Source organism: Lepisma saccharinum, chromosome 26 (assembly GCF_977018435.1).
Source record: "Lepisma saccharinum chromosome 26, izLepSacc3.1, whole genome shotgun sequence".
NCBI classification, from domain to species: Eukaryota; Metazoa; Arthropoda; class Insecta; order Zygentoma; family Lepismatidae; genus Lepisma; species Lepisma saccharinum.
The window spans coordinates 1009721-1033670 of record NC_139254.1 but is presented as its reverse complement, the minus strand read 5'-3'; the positions used below and the strand labels follow the sequence as shown (position 1 = coordinate 1033670).

General features: G+C 41.4%; 1 protein-coding gene across 3 annotated transcripts in view; it reads left to right on the top strand.

Moving 5' to 3' along the window:
• The window catches only part of LOC145979436 (zinc-regulated GTPase metalloprotein activator 1-like), a 180669-nt gene that overhangs the window by 113218 nt on the left and 43501 nt on the right, over positions 1–23950 (top strand). For all 3 annotated transcript variants that reach the window (XM_083112329.1, XM_083112331.1, XM_083112328.1), the window contains one exon: positions 5331–5387. In XM_083112329.1, coding sequence (XP_082968455.1) covers positions 5331–5387 — 57 coding nt within the window. The remainder of the gene's footprint in view (positions 1–5330; positions 5388–23950) is intronic.

Here is a 23950-nt window from a genome sequence, read left to right as displayed (position 1 = left end):
GATTTGTTTGTGAAGAATGAAATAATTTTTAAATTTATATAATATCCCTATCTCTAACAGAGCTGTGCTCAGAAATAGGCCACAAGTGGACCGGAAGTAATTATGTGTGGGTGGGTGTGGGTGGGTGTAGGTGTGTATGTGGGTGGGTGTGGGTGTGTATGTGGGTGGGTGTGGCTTAGTTTTAGGTGTGGGCAAAAAAAATATCAAGAGAGGCTTATTTTTGACAGGTTTATGGACAACAATCTCACAGAAGTGCCTTTTGTAAGTGTAGACAAATCAATCTGAGGGGGGTCATACTTTCTCAGGAACTTCCCAAGGGTATTTTTATAAAAATCTTGGATTAGACGGGGTTCCACACTTGAGCAAAAAGCTCATATGGGCATGTTGAGCTTGTTTTAAGTGTAGACAAATCAATCTGAGGGGGGTCATACTTTCTCGTCCTGGTTGTAGGTCCAATTACACTACTTTCTAGATTACATGCCTTCATTTCATTGCATAATACTGTTTCAATTATACAAGAGTGAGTCAAATGAAAACCTTAGAAGTAAATTGTATGATGACTGTATTTAATTCAAATTTATACAAGATACCAACTATAAATTGCAGAAGGGCCTCAAGGTTCCAGCACTGATCAAGTGAACTTCAGAACGCCATTTTTGTCATTTTAAAAATAGCGCCTCATTCACACAGTTGCACCAGTGAAGAGCAGTGGTTTCTTGTCCTCTGGAAGCCTAGAGCTCACCGCACTATCAAGTTTAGGGATGGTGGGAAGAAATTCGACAATCGCCTCAGTTTGCAAGGCACATGGGTGGCAGAGGCTCATGTGTGACAGCACGTCCATCTCAAAGATTCTTCTTCACGAAGTATACGAACACTAACTCAGACTTGAAATTTTATGTAGATCAGCAATTGGTCTATGTTGAAATGCAGCAAACATGAAGAAATATACTATATAAAAAACAAAGACAAATTAAGATTTTCATTTGACTCTTCCTTGTAATATTAGTACCCTTTCTTCAATTGAGGAACCGATAATTAATTTACTAGCTTCTAAATGAAAGCTTTTTTTCACTGCTGTATAGGGTAAAGTAAGATATTTTGGTGGCATACGTTATTTGGTTATAATTCTTTTAACATATGGCACAGCATAATCTTCGTATTAGATGAGATGCCTATCATGATGATGCATTTGAGAAGATGAACACCGCGAGTCATCTCATCTAATGCATGTTATGCTGTGGCATACGTTAGAATAATTATCACCAAATGATCTATGCTATCAGATTACCTTAATATATATACAGGGTGACACAGAAAACAGAAACTTTTTAAAAACCCACCGCACACCAGAGAAATCAGATAAAAACATATATTGACAGAAATTGAACTGTTACAACTTGCCATTTAAGATACAGTAATCTACAGTATCACGTTATAAAAATTACGTCCTTGAGATGGAGTCCTTTGTAGCTCTGCATTCTTGCAATCTGTCATTGATCGCTGTAACATGGCAGGTGATGGCACGAATTTCGTCTTTAATTCGTTGCTTCAATTCATCCCTTGTTCTTGGCCGAGACTTGGTGTTCCTGACTCTTAAGGTGGCCCCACAAGAAGAAATCACATACGGACAAATCCGGGGATCTTGGTGGCCAGGGAACGTCACCAAATCGAGAGGTAACACGATTACCAAATAATTCTCGCACAGTTGTCATGCACTGCCTTGCAGTGTGCGCTGCCGCACCATCCTGTTGAAACCATGCTTCGTGAAGTTGTGGAAACCTGTTAAATGCAGGTGTAGCAAAAGATTTCAGTATCTCAACATACCGCTCCGAATTCACAGTCACTGTGCTCTGAGCTTCGTTGAGGTCCGATGACCCCGTGTGACGAAACTGCACACCATACCGTCACCTTGCTGCTGTGTAAAGGGCGTTCATGAAGTTCCTGAGGGTTGCTGGGTGCCCAAGACGAAATTCGGGCCATCCCACCTGACATGTTGCAGCGATTAATGAGGGACCTCATGACAGATTGCAAGAATGCACAGCTAGCAAAGGACTCCATGTCAAGGACGTAATTTTCATAAAGTCTTACTGTGGATTACTATATCTTAAATGACAAGCTGTAACAGTTCAATTTCTGTCAATATATGTTTTTATCTGATTTCTCTGATGTCTGGTGGGTTTTTCAAAAGTTCCCGTTTTTCTGTGTCACACTGTACAGGGTTATTATAAATGATGGACCCATTTTCAAAACGTCATAGGTAGGGAAGTACAGATCCAAATTGAACAAGCTATTTGCCAATGGAAAGAGGAAGTTTCAAAGTTTCTGGCGGGCAGCGCGGAAGCGGCCGGTGGTAGAGTTCGCGAGTGGACCGTGTCTGTCAGTTGTGAGCGAGATGGCGACCTTGGAGCACAAGGTTTTCTGCGTGCTTGAGTTCGCACACCCAATGACAAAGAGAAGCGTATCGCATTTTGTGATTATCTGCTAGCAAAGATGGAGGATGACGCATTTCTACAGCGCGTAATTTTAAGCGATGAACCAGGAAATCATGCGAAAAGTGAGTCGCAAATTGCAGTGCAGCGGGCATTCCGTACCAAATTCGGTAGCAAACCACCAACTAGGAAACTTTGAACCTTCCTCTTTCCATTGGTATATAGCTTGTTCAATTTGGATCTGTACTTCCCTACCTATGACGTTTTGAAAATGGGTCCATCATTTATAATAACCCTGTATATAAAAACCTCAATAGGTGAATTCTACAAATTTCGGCATACAGTTTCCAACAGTGCAAGTCGTTTTGCCGTACACTGTCGGGTCATTTGGAAATATTGTGAAATATTATTTTGATATAGTGTCATTTTGTCGATAACAATGCCTTCGTGAAATTATATATTTCGCATGACTGAGTACGTGACATGAACGCTTATTTGTATTTTAAGTTAAACACAACAAAAAACATTATTGACAAGCTTACAGGAATGTAAATTAAACATTGAACAGAATCCACTTGGTGCTAAATCGGGCAAATAGTGGTGATGAGGCCAATTTGCTTCCTTCCACAACTGTGGCATCAGCAGAAAGTGCTGGCGCATTTTCGTCCAACGGACAAACTCCTTTCGTGAGCAGTTTGCCTGTTTTCCCTTCAATATTTGCATCAGCTTGTTCGGTACGTTGCAGCAGCAGTAGTTTTTGCTGCTGGTATGGCCTTGCTGAAGATATTTTGTTAGAAGGATTCCACGACAGTCCCCATAAAACGATAGACAACGTCACCATCCCCACAGCCTCTTGCACCTTAGCCTCCCTAGGTGGAAGCGAGGCGGATTATTTCCATTGCATTTGGTATCACCAAACGCTAAACACTGCCTTCATCCTGTTCACAGAGGTGCAACATCAGATGAGCAATGTTTCACCTTGTATGATTTTGGAAAGGAACGTAGTGCTTGCCGACATCTTCGTTTCCACACACACTTCCATGACCACTGTGCGATTTAAACTTTTTGCTTTGGGGAGGGGGGTGTCCACTCATTTGTTGTAAGAAAACCCAAACTCGCACGAAAAGAGGGCCTCCCCGATGGCGCAGTGGTAGTGTCGTCGCCCTGTAATGAAGGGGTCCCGGGTTCGATACCCGGTGGAGGCACATAGTGGTTCGGATCCCACTTTAAACTCTAGGTCCAGTGCCGATTAGCCCTACAGTGCATAAAGTGGACTTAAAACACCAACTCAATCAATCAATCACACGAAAAGAGCTATCGAACTAGTAACACCGAACCAAATTTCCATTGCTGATGTCCATTTAACCTGCTACAAGTTTCTTGTAAACACTTGAATACATTTTCGGCGAGGTTGGTCAGTTGGAGAATGGTGTCCTTGAATCCACAAGGCTGCACACTTTTCCGCAGGGAAATCTTTTATGACTGGACCATTAATGGACACGGATGATTTTTCAGAGTGTACGATATGCTTTCAAATCTATTTTCTTTGAGGGGGATAATAACATCCCTGCCAGGGAGAAAACTAATTTTCCTTTGCAGGGATAAAATGTTTTGTTGGGGGGGGAGGTCCCTGCCACCCCCCACCCCCCGTTAATTTGCACACTGACCATGACTTAGATTAACCGTTTTCATTACCATTTCTATGATCACCGTCTGTCTTAGAGTATGGGCTATTCCAGCAGATACAACTTCCCGATATTGAAGTCCTCCAGAATCTTGGCTCATCAGGCAGAGATATGTGAAAGTTTCTTTCCAAACGTACGACAGGGCCATGTGATGCACTATCGTCCCACAAATAGCATGCATTTCCTCATGAATGTTTACTCATTAAAATAAGCGTAACTTGTCGAGTATATGAGGGCCATAATTAAAACTTCACAATAACTCCCCGTATCTTCAAACTGAAGTCTACCAGAAAATATTCACAAATTAGATAGTTGTAATTTGCAGAGTATTCATAGATACATCAGGTTGGAAAATGCATCACTATCCATTAATCTCTCACGTCTATGTTTTAGTAGTAATGTGAAAAATATTATTTGTTGTATAAGCATTTAATATAAAATAATAGAGGAAGAGGTCTAAATATGGCCCCCCGTTTTTATGTTGTCATTTTCGGAGGAAAGAAATTAATATATCAAGCACCTGCCTTTGAAATGCATATCTATGAAATATATACTCAAATGTAATAGCATGCTAAAGTATAGAAGGTAAAAAAAATGGTAAAATGAATTTTTTCAAAATTGTGGTCTAAATATGGACCACTAGTGGCAATATCACAAAAAGCAATTATTTATTTTTTTAAAAAAAACAGTCATTTATCGCTAAAACATTATAAAATTCATATTTATGAATAATCTGTTGTTTTGAAACTCACGCGGAATGGGAAAAATCGAAATTAATTAAAACATCCAAATATTTGTTGAAAATGTGATCTCAACATTAGACCTCATGTCATAGCCCATATTTAGACCATCATGCTATTTTTCTTCAATTTATTTTCGCTCTCTGTGGTACATATTTCACAAACAAATCATGGCATTATGAAAGCCCACATTTGTTTATGTACCGCTGATATCATACAAAGCAGATGAGAATTCAGAATACGCTAAGTTAAAACATAACCTGCAAGAAATTTTCGGAGGTCGCAGTTCTATAACAAGGCCGAAACTAACCACCACTTTCTCTTGCGAATTGGCGCCGCAACCTTTGTCCTTGACAGATAACCGGGAGCGCTGATAACTCCAAAACCCATATTTAAACCTTCTCCTCTAAATCATCAGTAAGAATGTTTTTCAGTCCTGTCATAATTGTAACACTGCTATTCTTCCTGCCTTGCAGAGTGGATCTGAACAAAATCCTGGACCTGAAGGTGTACAGCGGGGCAGGGCACGATCGGTGAGTATTTGCAGTTTTTACATTGCATGAGAAACCTGTATGAAATTCTAAATTCTGAAAAATCGCGTTTGTTTAGAATTCCTTCTAGACCTAGAGCATTAAAGAAAGTCTTCGTGTGGTTTGCTTAGGCTGTTCTCTACGTATCTGTTTTGCAGTGCAACAAAATACTCGGATACCTAAACAACAGCGATAGCAAACCACATACAGATTCAATTTAATTCTCTAGAACAGGTACACGCACCTTCGGATACTAGTAATCGAGCTTGGTAGAAAAATACACGATAGTATTGTAACATCTCGTGTTGATTGAATTGAATTCTGCCAGTTTTGGCTAATTGCGAAGATGAGAATGAATGGCGGTAAGATGAAATAGATAAGGAACAATGAGAAACACATATGGACATCACACAAGATGTAAGAGGTAGCTTTCCGGATCACGGGTCCAGGCGCCAGAGCCTTGTTAGTAACATCTCCTCTATTTCATTCTTAATGCAGTGAAACTTAAAGAAAATAATCTAAGTACAGTTTTGTTAGTTGACAGTGTAATCATGCAATGTTAAATGTTATCATTCAGAGCCTCGTAACATTACTTGTTGGTACGACGAAAGTATGAATTTTGCTTTACTGGTACAGTGACCAGCAATAAAAATGGGACACCTAGATCCTGAAGTATTCGCTTCCCTGCATGGCGTTTTGGGTTGCCTAACTCTCCGGCGATAGCAGAACTTCCTTTCAGTGGCGACTCGTGGCATTTTTGGAGTGTAGGAAGAAGTTATGGTAAACTGAGGGAGGTTTGAAAAATGTGTACAATTACAGTCGCACAAATCGCTCGTACTATCCATTGCATTTAGAATGTTACATGCAGGCCCACGCACGAGGTAGGGCAAGGGGCCCTTGCCCCCTTGAACTATGATTTTTTTTAATGTGAACCTATAAAAACCAACGAAAATAGTATTGACGATATAATTTCGATTTTGTCCCCTCTCTCTGTCGTGTGGATTAAGGATAATAAAAAGTGTGTGCTAGGATTTATTATTAATTACTTTTTTCGGATAACTGCAGTTTTAAGTTCAATTATGCATATACTTTTCGAGTTTTGAACTTGCGTTACTTATTATTCACTACACAAAATTGTGTAGAATGGCTCAACAAACAAGATGGGTTCAGCATGGAGCTTAAAACTGTTTGAGAAAATGGTTTGTTTTTTACCCCCAACCTTCTATCGATTTACTGCCGTAAAATTTCCTCAGGAACAAAATCGACAGAATAAAGAAACGATAGAGGATGAATCGTCGCATGGTTGTAAAAAAAGCGTGTCGCTGTGTATGCATACTCCCTTTTATTTGAAACAAGTCCGCTGGTGAAGTATAAATAAGATTTGGACGTAATTTTATTTCTATTTCCTGAAAACCTATTCCTTTGAATTTGATTTCCCTCTCCCAGGGACTCGCGTTTGCAGGTTATGCTAGATTTAACCATTATGCCAAATGCAGGATGCTAGTGGCCATTTGATGGGGTAGGCATCAGTCATTGAGGAACACCTCGATGTTTCCTCGCTGGATCTTTAAAAACAGCAACCTTCCCCCCTGCCCATTTTCCACTCCTCACCCATCTATCTGTGGGATGACCGCCGATGTTCCTCAGCGAGCGGCAGCCAAGCCTGTGTGTCCATCGTCTTTGGGCTGCGGCTGGAAGGAGCGTCACCAGTCAACTCTTGACAGTAGCTAACCTAGTCAATTGTATATGTACAGACGGGATCAAATGAAATGTACTTCCATTTTCCTACCAACTCAGAAGAGAGTTGGAAACTCTTCATTGCTCCTGTATAGATAAGAAAGTGGGGGAGGGCAGTAGCAGACAAGGCCAGCACGCAAGCTTTCTGTTGGAGGCTTGGCAGTTTGTGGAGGGATTTTTTGTTCCTATCCTCCTATCCCCCCGCCTCTCTCTCTCTCTCTCTCTCTCTCTCTCTCTCTCTCTCTCCCCCTCTCCCTCTCCCCCCCTCCCCTTGTGTTTGTGTGTGTGTGCGCGCGCTAGCGCGCCGACACCTGTTTCATTTTAAGTTTGACGTATTTTATTGCGTTGACTAATCGCTGTTGTGACTGGGTATGAACCAGGTTAGCACTGGAGACATAATGAAGGATCAAAAATACAAAAATTCATGGTATGAGTAGTTAGTAGTAGTAAAGGGAAGGTAAAGTTCGTCATCCGTATAGAACCGTGCCATGAAGGCACATTTAGGGGATGTGGCAGTAGGGTGCCGCATATTCTCGAGTCCGGCCATTTTGGAGGTCAATGATCAGCATCACGCTCCAGCCGTTTTTACTCCCCAGGGATGTAGTAGAAACAAGAAAATAAAAATGTTTTACATTTCGCGTATGTGACAGTATTCTTTAGATATTGTCTTGGAAGTGTCTGTTAACATCCTAACCCGCAATTTTGTTTAAGGATAAAACTGGCTGAAGGCCGCGAGTGTTCCTGAGAAGTAATGAGCATATCACATAATGCGCAATAGTTTAGCTCGCGTTTTTCGAAAAATAATAATAATAATAATATACAAATCAATTCTACGAATGGTTACATCATTGTGACCATGGAGTGCATTTTGCACACTAACGAGGACCTGGCGTCTAGACATAAGGTCAGTATAAAGGTCTGTGGGGTTTGGACTGTGTCCTATCCATCTATATGTTTGTAGTTGTCCTTTCACAACTTTCATCTTAACACACCTTTCATTACCCAAAAGTGGAAGAAAAGCGAAATAAAATAAATAAATAAATCGGTTATTGTGTCCCTGCGTTTTTCAATTTATCACCATGACCGAAAATTAATGTTTCACTGATGTAATGTATCACTATAATCATGTGAATTACTTTCCGTCATCATCATGTGCTTAAAACATTCCTTAAAGCATAGACTTTAACGCTGTTGTTCTTAGTGTAATGAAGTTCTGATGTAGGCAAAAGAATGGTTAAGAATAAAACTCAATTGATTGTTCGAAATTTAAAATATAATAAGTCCGAGGTGACGCATATTAACTGTTCTTAGTTCGATGTCAAAGAACGATTTTTCCTATACATTAAAAATGGGTTCCGGCCTCCATGGTAGAGTGGTTAGCACAGCTTGCTTAATGACCGGCCTTGGCATTGTGTTCATTCGGTGTTCATTGTGAGTATCGCTTCATTAATTTCATCATTTCATCGACCATCCTCATCGTCGCGTTTAGCCAAAAGTGGCACTAGAAGCGAATTAAAATAAAGCAAATCAATCAATCAATAGCACATAGCGTCTCCGGTTTCAGAGAGTAGTATGCAAAGCACTCGGTCATGAAGGCCCTCAAAATTGAAATAATAATTGCAACAGAAAACCTGATATTAGAGTATTTTAAGAGTTTAGGCATATTAAAAATTCACGTCAACCAACAACAATTTCACCTGTATTGTGTGATATATGGTTCTGCCCTAACAATTGATTGATTGATTTGCTTTTATTTCACTTCGCTTTTTGTGCCACTTTTGGCTACTTTGCGAAGACGGGGAAGGGTGATGATATAATGAAGTTGATGAATGGACACTCAGAAACATCCATGCCCAGGCCGGGATTCAAACCCGGGACACCTGGTCTTATGTATGGGACCGGTGGCCATCCACCGTCGTGAGGAAATTGGGGAGCTACAAATGAGTAGCGTGACGCGGTCACAGAAACCTACAAAGACTGAAGACTTGTCTTGCTGACCACACGTCACCTCATAATTCCCACCTCGGCAGGTGGAAGTGAGGCCAGCAGTCGGTAGGTAGGACCTGGCCCTCACGGACTGTTGCGCCACGGGTTATTATTATTATTACCATCTTCAAATAAAGCTTTCTGGTTATACGAGGGGCGATCAGGTTGCTCTGACCCTAACATAGAAAGAGCGGCAATAGAGTTTCAATTTTGTTTTTATTTTTCAACATACTCCCCTGCAACTCCAATGCACTTTTCCCATCGGTGCTCCAACGCCTGGATACCTTGCAAAAAAAATTCTTCCGACTGGTCCTCCAACCATGAGTCCACAGCCCTTATCACCTCAGAATCATCAGACAATTTTTGCCCACGAATGTCATTCTTCAAATGTTTGAACAAATGGAAATCACTGGGGGTCAAATCTGGGGAATAGGGTGGGTGGGGCAACAATTCGAACGATGCATCTGCAATAGCGGCCCTCGCAATGCGTGAGGTGTGGACAGATGCATTGTCCTGGTGAAGGAGCACACCGCGAGTCAACATCCCACGCCTTTTTTCTTGATGGAATCGCGTAATTTCTTGATTAGGTCACTGTAGTATGTGTCAGTGATGGTTTGGCCTCTTTGTAGATAGTCCACAAGAAGGACACCCTTGCAGTCCCAGAAAATTAAGGCCATCACCTTCTGGCTGACGTTTGCACCTTGAACTTCTTCGTTGGTGGAGAATGTGGGTGTTTCCACTCCATGCTTTGTGATTTTGTTTCTGGGTTGAAGTGATGGACCCATGTTTCAACCATAGTTACAAATCGGGCAAGGAAATCGTCTATATCAGCACGAAACTTGTCGAGAAGTTCTTGACTGATGAGCACTCGGGTACGCTTCTGATCTGGGGTGAGGTTTCGAGGGACCCATCTTGCAGCTTTTTTTTTATTTGCAATTCCTGGGTAATTATGTTTTTGACAGTGCCATATGACAGGCCACACATCTCAGCAACATGACGACGGACTCGACTTTCCTTCAGCACCATATCGTGGACTTGGTTAATGTTTTCGGTCGCCATGACAGTTTTTGGTGCTCCACCTGCATGTTCATCCTCACACGACTCTCTCCCACAATTAAACTCACGACACCATCTCTTCACCATACTGCATGAAGGAGCAGTGTCCTCTAGTGTATCCACCAAGAACTCATGAATTTTGGATACCGTCCACTTCTTCTTCTCAAAATATTTGATCACCGCTCTCACCTCAGTTTTCTCCATTCTGGCACATTGACACAACTTCACTCAGTTATATCCCTGTAAAAAGGAAACTGTACGCTACTCAGACTTGCAATTCAGAATGGAAGCATACTAAGGATCACTAAACAATAACAAAATAAAAAATCAATCATAACGTCATTCCTTCTATGTTAGGGTCGGAGCAACCTGATCGCCCCTCGTATATTACCGTATTTCATCACATAATCGTCGCACCCTGTTTTTCAACCCAAAAAGAGAGAGAGAGAGAGAGAGAGAGAGAGAGAGAGAGAGAGAGAGAGAGAGAGAGAGAGAGAGAGAGAGAGAGAGAGAGAGAGAGAGAGAGAGGGGGGGGGTAGGAACACAAAATCCTTCCACAAACTGCCAAGACTCCAACAGAAAGCTTGCTGGAAACAAGTTTGCGTGCTGGCCTCGTCTGCTACTGCCCTCCCCCACTTTCTTATCTATACAGGAGCAATGAAGAGTTTCCAACTCGCTTCTGAATTGGTAGGAAAATGGAAGTACATTTCATTTGATCCCGTCTGTACATTGCGCTCATAATTATATAACGCGCATTATTATTGAACTCCTAAAAAGTAGAGAACTGGAAGTAAGTATAAATGAACTGCAGGAAGTCCTCACTTTCTACATGGAGGAATCGCCCCTGCTTCCTACTGAAAAGTTGCTATTGAAGCCTGCTCAGCTGTTGTCCTGTGTTTTGTACCTATATGTGCTGAGTGCCTCTTTACAGCCTCAGCTTTAAACCAAGGTAAGGATATTTTAGTTTTAAGACGCGATTTTATTTTTGTTATGATAAGGGGCTGGACCCCGCATAGTGTGACGGGTGCAAAATAGCCTTAGTGCTGACGCACCGAAAATTTTAATTTCAAATTTCTTTTCCGAACGAAGAGGAATTTTCGGAAACGATTTTTGACCGCAGGCCCAAGGTCCAGCACGGCATTAACAAAATGGAGGGGCGAGGATTTCTTTCTCAACATTTAAATTAGGACTGAGCCATCGATGTCTTCCGATACCACTCGTATCGGTTGGATTTTATTTACCGATACCGGCCGATACTTTTCCAGCTTTTCGATCGTTCGCGGAGTCCGAAAAAATGTCGCGCGACGCATTCGCAGAGTCGAATCATCCTGGAAATAAGAAGTTTGCATTGTTTTTGCATCAATATCGTGTGGAAAACTGTATTTTGTCATAACAGGCATTTTTTATATTGATATAAGTTTTTGGAATATTTTAAAGCAAGACTCTGGTAAATTGATGCTTACAGTTGGAGTCGAATACTCACCCAATAATATTAATCGATATTGTTATCTATGGGAATCAGTAAGAGTATCGATATGGGTCAGCCCTAATTTAAGTATTTTAAGTAACTGGTTTCTAATTTCTCGTAAGGACGGAAAATGAGGATGACAAGAGAAGCGCTTGATTTGATGGCAGCTTTTTAAAAACAGTGACATCCGTTTGCCACGTTCCACATACCGAGCGGAATTAATGAAAGAAAGCGTATCTTTTCCCGCTCCCGTGACGTCATCTCCTCCCAAGAGCGAGGGAGCACATGTCGGAAGTCGAAGCCGGGTGATTTACGCCAGGATGGATCCATCCAAACAGTGGGCGCCGTAAATCAGATGCTCGTTTCCCGCCAACGATGAAACAAAGGGATTCACCCGTCTCTCTGCAACCTGATCTCGACCGGGGACCAGGGTTGCCGACTGGAACCGAAATTCACCACTAAACTGTACTCAGTGGTGCAGCATCTCATCTGAATCTGAAGGCTTCGCGTTGGGTGAAGCGGGGACAGCGTATCGTGTTGCATCGCAGCTGTTGCATTTGTTGTTTTAAGTCCACTTTATGCAAAGACAGGACCGGACCTGCAGTTTAAATAGGAATCCGAACCACTGTGCAACGATACATGATATCAAAGAAACAATTACACCTTTGAATTTCTAAGCTCACGCTAATGTAATTTCATATGCTACATGCCCCCTTTCCCATTAGAAATTTCGAACCTGCGTTCAAGATGTTACGAGATTTCACATTTTCCTGTCAGGTTTCAAAATAAACGGGTGTCGAAAGACTTTTGGCTCACCCTGTACTTTGTACTTACTATATAGGCTATGTACAGTCACCGGCAATAAAAATGGGAGACCTAGATTCTGAAATACTCGACCCCTGCGATGTGTCATGCGTGTTGCCTATGGCGATAAGTGGATTTTAATGGCAAATTTTCAATGGCAACTTCTATCACTGCTGATTTTCTGTAAATAAAAAATCAGGTATCCGCTTGTTGTATCTGGAGAAGTCGCGTAGCAAAGCGAAGTGTTCAAATGTGACCGAGAATCTCGTAATTTCTCGTTCTCGGTCTCGTTCTGTTAAGTCTGAAAGAGTCTGGCCACATTCTCGTGTCGATTTTCTGACAAGGTCGTTTCGGTTCCATCCTTAGCCTCAAAAGTCATTAACTAGCTCATCAATTCAATCCACCGTGAAACGAAACAAATTTCCTGTGCACTTTTCGCTGTTAATTCTCAATTTGGAGAATTTGTACAGTCACGTAAAAAGTGAGCAGGCTTTAGTTTTCAAAGCAGCACGAATGTAATGACTTGTGCTGAATGCAGAGTTGGGATGTAGCGTGTTCTACAGTTGAATAACAATGGAAAATCGTGTTCCGTCGTATGACGGGACGCCTAAACAAAGTTAACCAATGGATCCACATCAATCCACATACATCAAATGGAAAATAAATGTAATACACTGAATTAACTTTTTTAATTGTTGATGAAAGAGCAAAGGAGAAAACGGAATGTTTGTTTAGAATCCATTTTTATGATCAGGCTAATCTGGGCGGTATAATGCTCCTTAAAGTGGAATCGAATGCACTGCACTCTGCCTTATTAGGAAAAGAACCCAGAACCACTGCATTATCATGCCGAAACAGAAAACATTCTCCTCCGGGGCTGTAAGGGATAACCCTTGCTCAAAACACCCAAATGTCAACCTCATTCCCACGTAGTATAACCTGGACTGCATTTTGCAGACTAATGAGGCTGTGGTGTCTGGACCCACGGCCAATAAAATCATCTGTTGAACTTGTACTGCTTTGTGATTATCCCTGCACTACTTCATCTTATCACCATTGAAGCTCATCGTTGCAATTAGCCAAATGGGCAGAAACGCGAAGTAAAATTAAGCAAATCAATCAGTCAATATTCTCCCCTGTTGAGAATGAACATTGAAAATGGGGAGGGATTCCGCTCCCCTTCTCTTTTAACATCTGTGTTGGAGAATGGGTGGTGTTAGTACAGTGTGTATTAAATGTCCTGCAGGGTTGTAAAAACCTATAACTTTTAAAGTAATAGGTTTATTACAAATAAATTTTGTTCGTTACACAGAGGAAACTTGAAAATTAACGTTTGATGTGGTTTGGTTCATCGCCAGATCATTCACGTCCAAACACTCTTGAAATCCGAGAATTGCGTTCTGACGGTGCTCGTCTGGAATGTTGTGAATTACATCACGCATCTCGAACATCAGGTCGTCAAGATCTGTCGGTTTCTGTGCATACACCTGGGTCTTGACATGTCCCCACAGCCAGTAATCGCAAGGCGTAAGGTCTGGTGACCTCACGGGCCAAGGTGTGGGTCCACGCAGTGAGGTTTTTTCTGCATAGACGCCATTTTGGAATCACATGATCACCTGCACACACATCATTGAGCAGTGTGGTCAGAACAACATTCTAAATTTTAATCTGTGTAAAAAAAACAACAAAAAACAGCAATATTTCGTTGTAATAATGTTATAGCTTTTTTTAATCCTGCAGGACTTTTGTAACAAGCTGTACACCTTTATCAGATTCCGTGTTATTCATCATGGAATCATTATTCTGTAATCAGTTAAATGCCGTTCAGAGTAGATCCCAAGACAAAACCGGTGAAAGTATGTTTTGACATCGACATTGTTTTTTTATTTTATTTTTTATTTAGGGATTTTTATGCCTCAGGACTTGGCAACACTTGCCAGGAGGGAGGGAGGGTAACCATTAAGGCTAGGGCGTAAAAATTCTTCTTTTGTTTAGTTCGAAAAATGTTGAAACTGTTCTACTTGATTGATTACCGCTGGGGTTTATCGTGGACAAATGTTTGTCGTGTGTCGACATGGAACACATTGCGCGGGCAACAGAAGAAGCTGCTGCGTGGGAACGCTAGGAAGTGAGTTTGTAATCTGTGATGCGCCGTGGAATGTTAACAGTATTTTTGTGTCAAATATTCCTCAATCATCTGCGTTCTAAAGTTGGACAGAAAATAAAACAGCCAATGGGAGAGACAGATGAATTTACCCGCGTGACTTTATGGCTAACAAGTCAGCAATTAAAGGTGGAGGGGTGTGAAGATTTCCCTTAGTTCGGGCCAGCATTATCCACTCTCCCCCCACGTCACCGCTTGTCTTTATGCTAAATTATTTTATACTCTGTTCCGAGAATCTGTGAAGCAAGGCCGCGCATAACGGCAGAGAAGGGGAGAAATCGAGTGGGCGGAGCGAAGCAATACGCGCTGCTGCCAACACCTTCCAACAGACCGAACTTTACTGTAAAATTGTTTCTAAATAAAACATTTGTATTGTAGTCGTTTCAACGTACACACGCTACTTGTGACTGGCTCTACAGTTTTACCTGGAATCCCAGTACCCCCCTCCCCCAGATATTTTCTAAATTGTAAGGGGCATTATAAATGCCCCAAAATTGGGGAATGATATTTGGCATAACATTCTTTCTTTTTCGACTGCAAATATATTGCAATAATGGTGTAAATGACATCTCTACGACGAACAGTCAATTCCATATACACCCATATCCACACCCACATATCCTTCACTATATATGCTACTATAGAACATTCTACAAATCATGTAAACATTGCAGATCGTCTCATTTTCTTTAGACGTTGTTCTTTTCGTATAGGCTTTTTTACTACGAGATAAGGCATCAAATCATTACTTCTATTAATAATGCATTAAATGATATTTTGTAAGGCTTAACTGTAACCCTATTAAGGCGAAGAGGGACAATTACGCACCAGGCATGCATTTATTCCAATATCGTCGGAATGAACAATGCTACTAAAAAGATCTCCGCCAGAAATGAAGAGTATGAATTTCTCCCCATGCGGCAAGTGGGAGCGGTTTCCTAAGTTGATTATTAAGCCTTCTACTATTTTTGAAAAAAAAGATGAATTAGTATTTACCGAATCCCATGTATTCCTTATGGTACATCAACTTCAACTTCAAGTTACGGCTCATCAAATGGGAGTTTCGACTTTTCCTACTACTATGACATAGTTCAACGTGTCCTTTTTCCGTCCATGTACTTTTCTACGTCATCGGATATTTGATATTCCCGAGAAAGCGAATAAAATAATGGTCCCATAAGCCTAGTGCATTTCTCCTTGCCTCCTACGGCCATCCTGGCAGTGTTGCCAAACCTGATGTGCATAATGGAGCTAAATTTCACCATTAATATAGCTAAAGAGGACTTTCAAGGAGCTAGATTAACGAAGGTTGCATAAAGTGCCTACTAGGGTAATTTTAGTTGTCAGAGGGGTGGGGGTGCTGCTATTACCGTTAGCTTTAAAGTGATGGCAATTTATTCTTAGTTTTCACCGCCTAGATTTGGCGGCATCACCCATCTCAATAATCCAATGATGTTAATATAAAATCGAAAATAAAGGGTTCCCGGATAACAAAATTGTCATCTTCATCTTAGCCACAGCGCTATATATAAAAATACATGGGGAGGAAAGAAGAGGTGGGTGACGCAGCCTATAGCTATACGAATATCACGTCACGTGCAAAATGTACACTCATGGCAAAAGTTGGTATTTATGGGCCGGAGCCAGTGGTGGCATCATAGTAGTGGGGCAGAGGGCGGGTGCCACAGTTCAGTCAAACGAGTGCACGAAAGAGCCAGATCTGGCTCCAAAAGAGCGAAGTTGGCAACAGTGATCAGCAGCTGCCCCAGCGAGAAAGACCTAGGGGAAATTGTCCCTCCTCGCCTTAAGATAATATATAATAATAATAATAATAATATGCGGGTTTCATGTAGACACTCTGAAGTTAGATGCTATAAGTTTAAATCCATGATGGTTTCGGCGGCCCCTCTTCCCACCGAAGCACAACAAGATGGTAGAGTACCTTTTGCACCCCTTCCCCCCAGTATCTGTTCTGCATTTATTGCAAATGCATAGATGGAAGTAGAGTATTGTCTACATGTTGGTAAGCTTTCTTTGTCTAAACCATCTAGGCCTCCCCGATGGCGCAGTGGTATCGTCGTCGCCTTGTAATCAAGGGGTCCCGGGTTCGATACCCGGTGGAGGCACATAGTGGTTCGGATTCCACTTTAAACTGTAGGTCCAGTCCCAATTAGCCTTACTGTGCATAAAGTGTACTTAAAACACAAAATCAACCAACCAACCAAATCTAAACCATCTATTCCAAAGTGGTTAGCACAGCGTGCTACTACGTCAGGAGTCCTGGGTTCGAATCAGGCCATTTATTTGTGTTTAGGGTTGGGAGGATATGATATTTTCTTACGTCGTACATGAAACTGAAACGTGCATTTTGGACTTTCTGAATGTTGCATACTTCCACCACCTCGTGGAGTCTACCACACAGGCTTCAGGCTAGTATGTAGGACACAGGCATCGTCTCCTGTTACTTTAAATTTGATTTGACAACATCTCCCCTCTCCCCAAAAGCCATGTAAGTATTCTATTTATTTATCGCCTATAACAGAGCTCTGCCTCCAATTACAATAAGTGTGCGTAGATTAAATAACAATACAAAAATACCAATTATAATAATATAATACAACAGAGGAAGAAAGAGAGAAAATACAAGTACACTAATAATTGCATAAAGAATACTAGTACAAATTTTATACAGTACATAAAATGCTATTAGCAGAAGTGTAAGTAGATACATATCTATATACAGATATTCATATTTATACTCGTATATACACTCACATAAAGACATATACACAGAAACATTTGAAGACCAGACAGAAACTGTTTGGATGGCGCAGCGAAATCCAAGTCTCCACCGTTTGCGACTATTTCATTGTGCTTTATACGTACATGGTCTTAGAACGGGCGAATTTTGGTGTACTATTGAGTGAGATTTCCGTAATGAAAAGGCTGCCTGAACCGTAGCATATCCTTCTTAGCATGAAAAAAAATAATGTTTGGAGGGGGCTTGGACTGTCGACTAGCCCGTTAATTAACTTATACAGTGCGTTCATTTTGACTCTGGGCCGAGAAAGCGCGTGACTGCAGACGGCGTGATAAGAAAACGTTCTTCTTATAGTCTTTTTTTTCTCAGCGTTATCTTTTCGTAATTAAATAAAAACGTTCAAACTTAATAAATTATGTTATTCATTGAAGATATTATTATTTACATGCTTTTAAACCTTTAAAATTTCGACTTAAGAAGCAATTTTCTTCTGGGTATTTTTTTACCCAACGTGCGTCCTGCGGGGTTAACATTGGCAAGAAAACAACTTTCCAACAGAACAAATATGTCAATCAAAATTTCATCAAAAGATACCGGGAATGCTTTTGATTGATTGATTGATTTAGTTTATTTTACTTCGCGTTTTGTGCCTCTTGGCTAATTTGCGAAGATGGGGATGAGTGATGAAATGATGAAATGGATGAAAATGGACATTCACAAACAACCATACCCGACCGGGATTCGAACCCGGGACCCTTGGCGTCGCAGCGCGATGTGCTAACCACTCGGCCACAGGGTCGGGCAATATACCGGGAATGCATGAATGCAGTTGGCCATCACTTTGAACAACTCTTATAACACAGGTTAGTACTCGTTATGCAATATAAATGCAATTATCTGCATGCTAAAGATATGTGCGTAAAAGTAATCGGGACGTCACGGGTCGAAAATGCCGGCATCCGCGCCGTGCCTCGCCGTTCTGCAGTCGCGCGCTATCTCGGACCAGACCCAAAATGAACGCACTGTATGGAAATAATTGATTTCATGCCACTCTCCTTATGTTTAAAGGTATCGTGTGTTTGTTTTGATTGGCTGTTTTCTTGCCAGTGACTGAACCGATGTGTGAAAGCGTAGATAATGGTAAACAGGTTGAACTGACACCCTCCAAGCGCCAGTCACAGAATAGCGAGAACTTATCGCCTTCTGTTGAAGGGATTGGCTTCCGTCCTCCAAGCAATAAAGAATCCCTAATGGCCGACCTCCTCGATTACGTTTCTCTGTATCGGATGCAAATGGGAAGATTGGTAATGAATTCCGGAGCCGTCCTCCCCCGCTTGACCTTACCGGAGGGACAATGGGGGCAACGAGGCGGCAGGGTCCCCCGGGGACTCTAATTCAATCCCCAGTTGTTAATCATCATTTGCTGGTCAATGAAAAGCTGAGAGCGTCGGACCCCAAACTAATAAACCGCATCCAATGAATGAGAAGGGAGCGGTGATTATATGTTCCCCTTCTCCGTTTCAGACTGCCAGTGTTGCCAACTCGCAGGGGGTCGGATCGGGGGTTAATCTTTCCATTGTTGGGAGCGAGGTGCTTCGTGCCAAAGCCTTTAATTTATGGCTCGTGCGTTGTTATTAAAATGGGCTTCTTGTTGACGCTCCTGCCTTCGGTGTCACCGGCCGGCCCTGTGGTCGATCCTCCGATGAGGCAGGCCATCTTTCAAAAATATCCTTCCGTGGTATCGTTCGCTTTTATCGTCACAAGATTCGGTGACGTGCAAATTGTTTTGTTCGCCGATACAGAACAGTGGGCAGATGGGTCTCCGATGGCGTGGTGGTGCCGTCGTCGCCTCGTAATCAAGAGGCCCTGAGGTTGTTACCCGGTGGAAGCACACAGTGGTTCCCAACCTACTTTAAAGTGTAGATCTAGTACTGATTACTACATGCAAACATTAAGGAACTTTGACAAAGAAACTTTTGGGTCCTTACACGTGCGCAGTGCAAGGACAGCTTTCCCTACCCCTGGTTCGAATCCCGACCTGGGCATAGTTGTTCATCAATTTCAGCATGTATCACTGATCCTCATCGTCACGATTAGCTAAAAGTAGCAGAAAAGCGACGTAAAAGAACCAATTCAATCAATCAATCAATTTAAGAACAAGCTATATGTGCTCTTTTCCCTCTATTTTTACACCAACCTTTTACCTATTAATGTAGGTAATAATGGTAATCATTGTTCACAAATGAGATTGTTGTGGATTTTAAGTGGAGTAACAGTACGAGACAAAAGTAGCAGTGAAGATATCCGAAATAAATGAAAGGTTGAAGCAATGGTGAAATAAAATCAAATCTATCATTTAAAGTTGTTCTGAGGATGCCAGATAGCAGTTTGCCTCGAAAATTATTAAATTCCAGGCCAAAAAGAAAAAGTAATTTAGGAAGACCACAGAGCCATGTAGTCTCAGAACGGGTTTTGGGTAACCAGACCTGTAAAAGGAACAGTGGTGGATTCAGAAGTTACAGTTGGACTCCTCACCGCACCAAGAATCAATTCTAACGTACACTTGCGCTCTCTAGTTTAATATAGTACTGTAAACAGAAACTAGCTGATTTGATTTGATTTGATTTTAAAATTTTGGGTGCGTCAGCACTAAGGCTATTTTGCACCCGTCACACTATACGGGGTCCAGCCCCTTATCTTTACACATAACAACTCTAACGTTGCTTAATTAAAATCATAAAATATTAACATGTTCTGACTTTCGTTAAAAGCTGAGGCTGCAAAGTACACTCAGCACACATAAGGACAAAAGAACAGGACAATACAAACAAAATTATACTGGCCATAGGGCCAGTCGCCAGAGCCTCGTTAGTCTTCAGTCCAGGGTGTACTAACGTGGAAGTGAGGTTGACATTTGGGTGTACTACGTGGAAGATCACCCCTTACACCCCAGAAACTAGCTGACTTCCATGTTCTAGAGTTTAGCGTATTTTGTATTTGCAAATATAAGGGTCCAGGGCTTGAATAGATGGTTATTGTATGTTGTTATCATAATTCCTACCATTGCCACGGTACACTGAATGATACGATGAGTAAAAATAAGCATACGGAAACCAATTCTCTGAAAGGGTATCGAGTTCGTTTCCTGTTGAGGCATATTGCACAGTGGTTCGGATCCAAATTTAAACTGTAGGCAGAATTGCGATTAGCCTCTCTGAGCATAAAGTGGGCTTATATCAAACTTTAAGAAATATTCTCGAGCCTCTTAAACTTGGTGATACAGAACATTTGAGTCTTCAAAAATATTAGGCATGATAATAACGGGTGATCTGTTTGAGATTCAGAAAAGTAAACCGTTATCTACATTAATGTAGATATCTGTGAGCAGTTTGTTGTAATAGAAGCAGAAAGAATGTAAGTTTCGAGTGAGTGGAGGTTTACAGTCTTCAAGTGCGTGGCGGCAGTAGCATGCATGTAATACTCGAAAATTTCTCATACCATACGACATACTGTGTGCGCTGTTGTGACGTGACCACCACCTTTCGTACCATGCACATTAGCGCCGCCATGTGGCTGAAGTATGTAAACCTCCACTCGCTTGAAACTTACATTCGTTCTGCTTATATTACAAACAAGCTGCTCGGAGATACGTACATAAACCTCTTGTATATAACGATTTACTTTTCTGACATCTCAAACGGATCACCCTGTATATCCAAAAACGTGACAGTTGGGAGGGGTGATCGCCCCTATCACCCTTCCCGTGAATTCGCGCCTGAAGAGATCACTGTTATTATTGCAGATCCATTTGTAATGAGAATATTATTATTATTATTAGTATTATTACACCTGAGGCACTTGGTCAGTGTTCGAGGACCCCTTCTGAAATTAGTTTCAGAAACCTTCCTGGCCCAGGGCTGGATCTTGTTTACAACAAACCCTTCCATCCAGAGTGCGTAAGGAGTTGGCACCCCTGTCGGCCGCTTTCTTCGTCCTCGTAAGCCGGTTACCCGATGCTTCGGAGCGGAAACGCCTCCCTTAATATCCGCAGCCAATAAGCGAGTGTTTAGCTGGCCGAAGCAAAACGTATTTAATATATCCGTACATGTTGCGACGGGTAATTACCCAAATCAGCCGCCGCTCGCTTTAATTGCATTGGAGAGGAGGGCTCGGCGCTAATCGGGGAAATCTTCCGGAAAGAAATCGGGGGAAGGGGGTTTGGAAGGGGGAATCTCCGCCCTACTACGGCAATTTATTTCTGATTTTTAACATGTTTCATACAGATAAGTGGGATCAGCGTTTGAATTTAGGCTTTGGTATCCAGACGAGACGAAACTTGGCAGACTCTCGTCTCTGTCATGGGCCATTCCACCTCAAATCGACCAGGGCCTCCAGGTCATAGTTTTTTATTTGGATGATGTTTCACTTATGTCTGGAAGGCTTGTATTCCAAAAAATAGGTTCCTCCGAGGAATACTTCTAGAGTTATAGCATGTGTAAGAAGGTGGTGCGCAACAGAAAATGTGACCCAAATCTGAGAAATGAGCCTCAGAGTTAACTTCAGGACTCAATAACTTTGGAACTATTCATCACATCGTAGTGATATTTACGCACCAAACCAACCTCCAACCAAGGAACACGTGTATTGCATCAAAATACCCTCAGCTTGTTTACTTAGCAAATAAAATACCCAAAATATGCCTCAAAAAGCCTTACATGACAAAAAATTCATATTTTGTGTGCCTGCTGTTACAACTGTAATCCATCCAGGAAGGTGGCATTAATTTTTCTAGTAACCCTGATGTGAGCTCAGTATGCACATATTATGTCGTCTCCATTTGTATATCACCCAATCCATATTATATGTGGCTCAATATGCAAGAAATTGAAAAAATCACCGGAAAATGGCGGATTTTTGAAATGGTGTAGCACAAAAGGGACAAGTGATATCTAAGCCAAATTGCATACACTACATAATCAGACCTTCCTCTAATGTGTGTCAAAAGGTAGACTCTTAAACGCCGATCGCGTATTCAGTTTAAAATTGCGCAAGGTTTAAAATAAAGATTTATGTCTCCGTAACTACGAATGCTAGCGGTACAAATCATAGCTCGTTCCTTTCAGTCCAGTCTACGCTACACGCATATTATTGAAAGATCAATTTTCACTCACCAAATAGAACAAGAAAACGACGAAAATAAAAACAATATTATTATTATTATTTTTTTTTTTTACAAAATTTTAATTTCGAAGGACAACACCACAACATGCGGGTTCAAAACAGTATCTACGTATTGCGATATGTACGCACACACAACCCAAAACGTGTCAATTGACACATATATATATATATTTTGATTTCAATAACACGTTAACGTGCATTAACTGCAAATGATGCACCTTTTAGTGTGTTAAAATACACATAGGAATGTATTGTAGGGTGTTTTTATCAGATGAAGTTCCATGCACCTTAACGTGTTATTGAAATCAAAATATATGTGTCAATTGACACGTTTTGGATTATGTGTGTATTTCATTCTCATAGCAAGAATTGCACACTTACTGATGATACTTTCTTAGAAAAATATTTTCTGATGTAATAGCCTTGCTTTTTTAACGGAAACTTCCAACTTCCAATTTCCATTTTTTTTATCTCCGAGACTGTGAATCCTAGAGTTGACAATTATGTCTAGTTTTCTTCAATACACACTAGAATATACTCTTATGGTCGAATAAACTTAATTTTCATTTATAAAGTAGAAAAAGAGGACGAAAGTTAAATAAAACTATATTTTTACGAAATTTTAATTTCATGAGGCCCCAAAACGGAACCTGCATATTGCTGGATATGTGTTTCACTCTTGTAGCAAGAATTGCGCACTTGCTTCTGTTATAATTTCTAATGTAAAAGCAGTATCGTGTGATCGTCTCACAGAGGCGTGACCGCGGCTACTCCTGTGGTTATGCCTTCCAGTGTAAACAGGTATAGATCGACCACAAGGAAAAACCTTGGGACGGAAATTCCCCGCGCAGCTTTCCCTTCTTCCCTCCACCTCGGGCCATAAGGAAGCATGGTCCACTCTCCCCCACCGCTACTCGAGGGGGTACGGTGCACAGGAGTCGCGGGTCTGCGCAGGTTGTTTTGCTCGTGGTTCCACTATACCTAGTATTAAACCTGGTGCACGGTTGCATAAGTGGGCTGATACAATCCGACCGAAATGAAGCGTTTCTTGGGACTTTTAATATGGATGGACATTGTTCAAATGCCTCACATCTCAAACTATTGGAGCAAAGATGAACTATATGAAACGAAAATAAAAAAAAATGTAATGTCAAGAAATTTGTTCGAGCTTCTCTTGAGTATGTTCCATTGTTCTGTGAGGCTCTGCTAATAATAGTAGACAAAGGAGAGGGGACCGTCTGCATAAAATCCAAGGTCATTGCACAATTTTCAAACTGTAGTGATTCCTAAGGAAAGCATGTGTATTGACGAGAGCATGGTGCCATTTAAGGGACGACTTGTGTTCAGGCAAGACCTAGAAAACAAGAAGCATCCAATTGCCTCGTCATCCAATCTGACTCACCACTGAA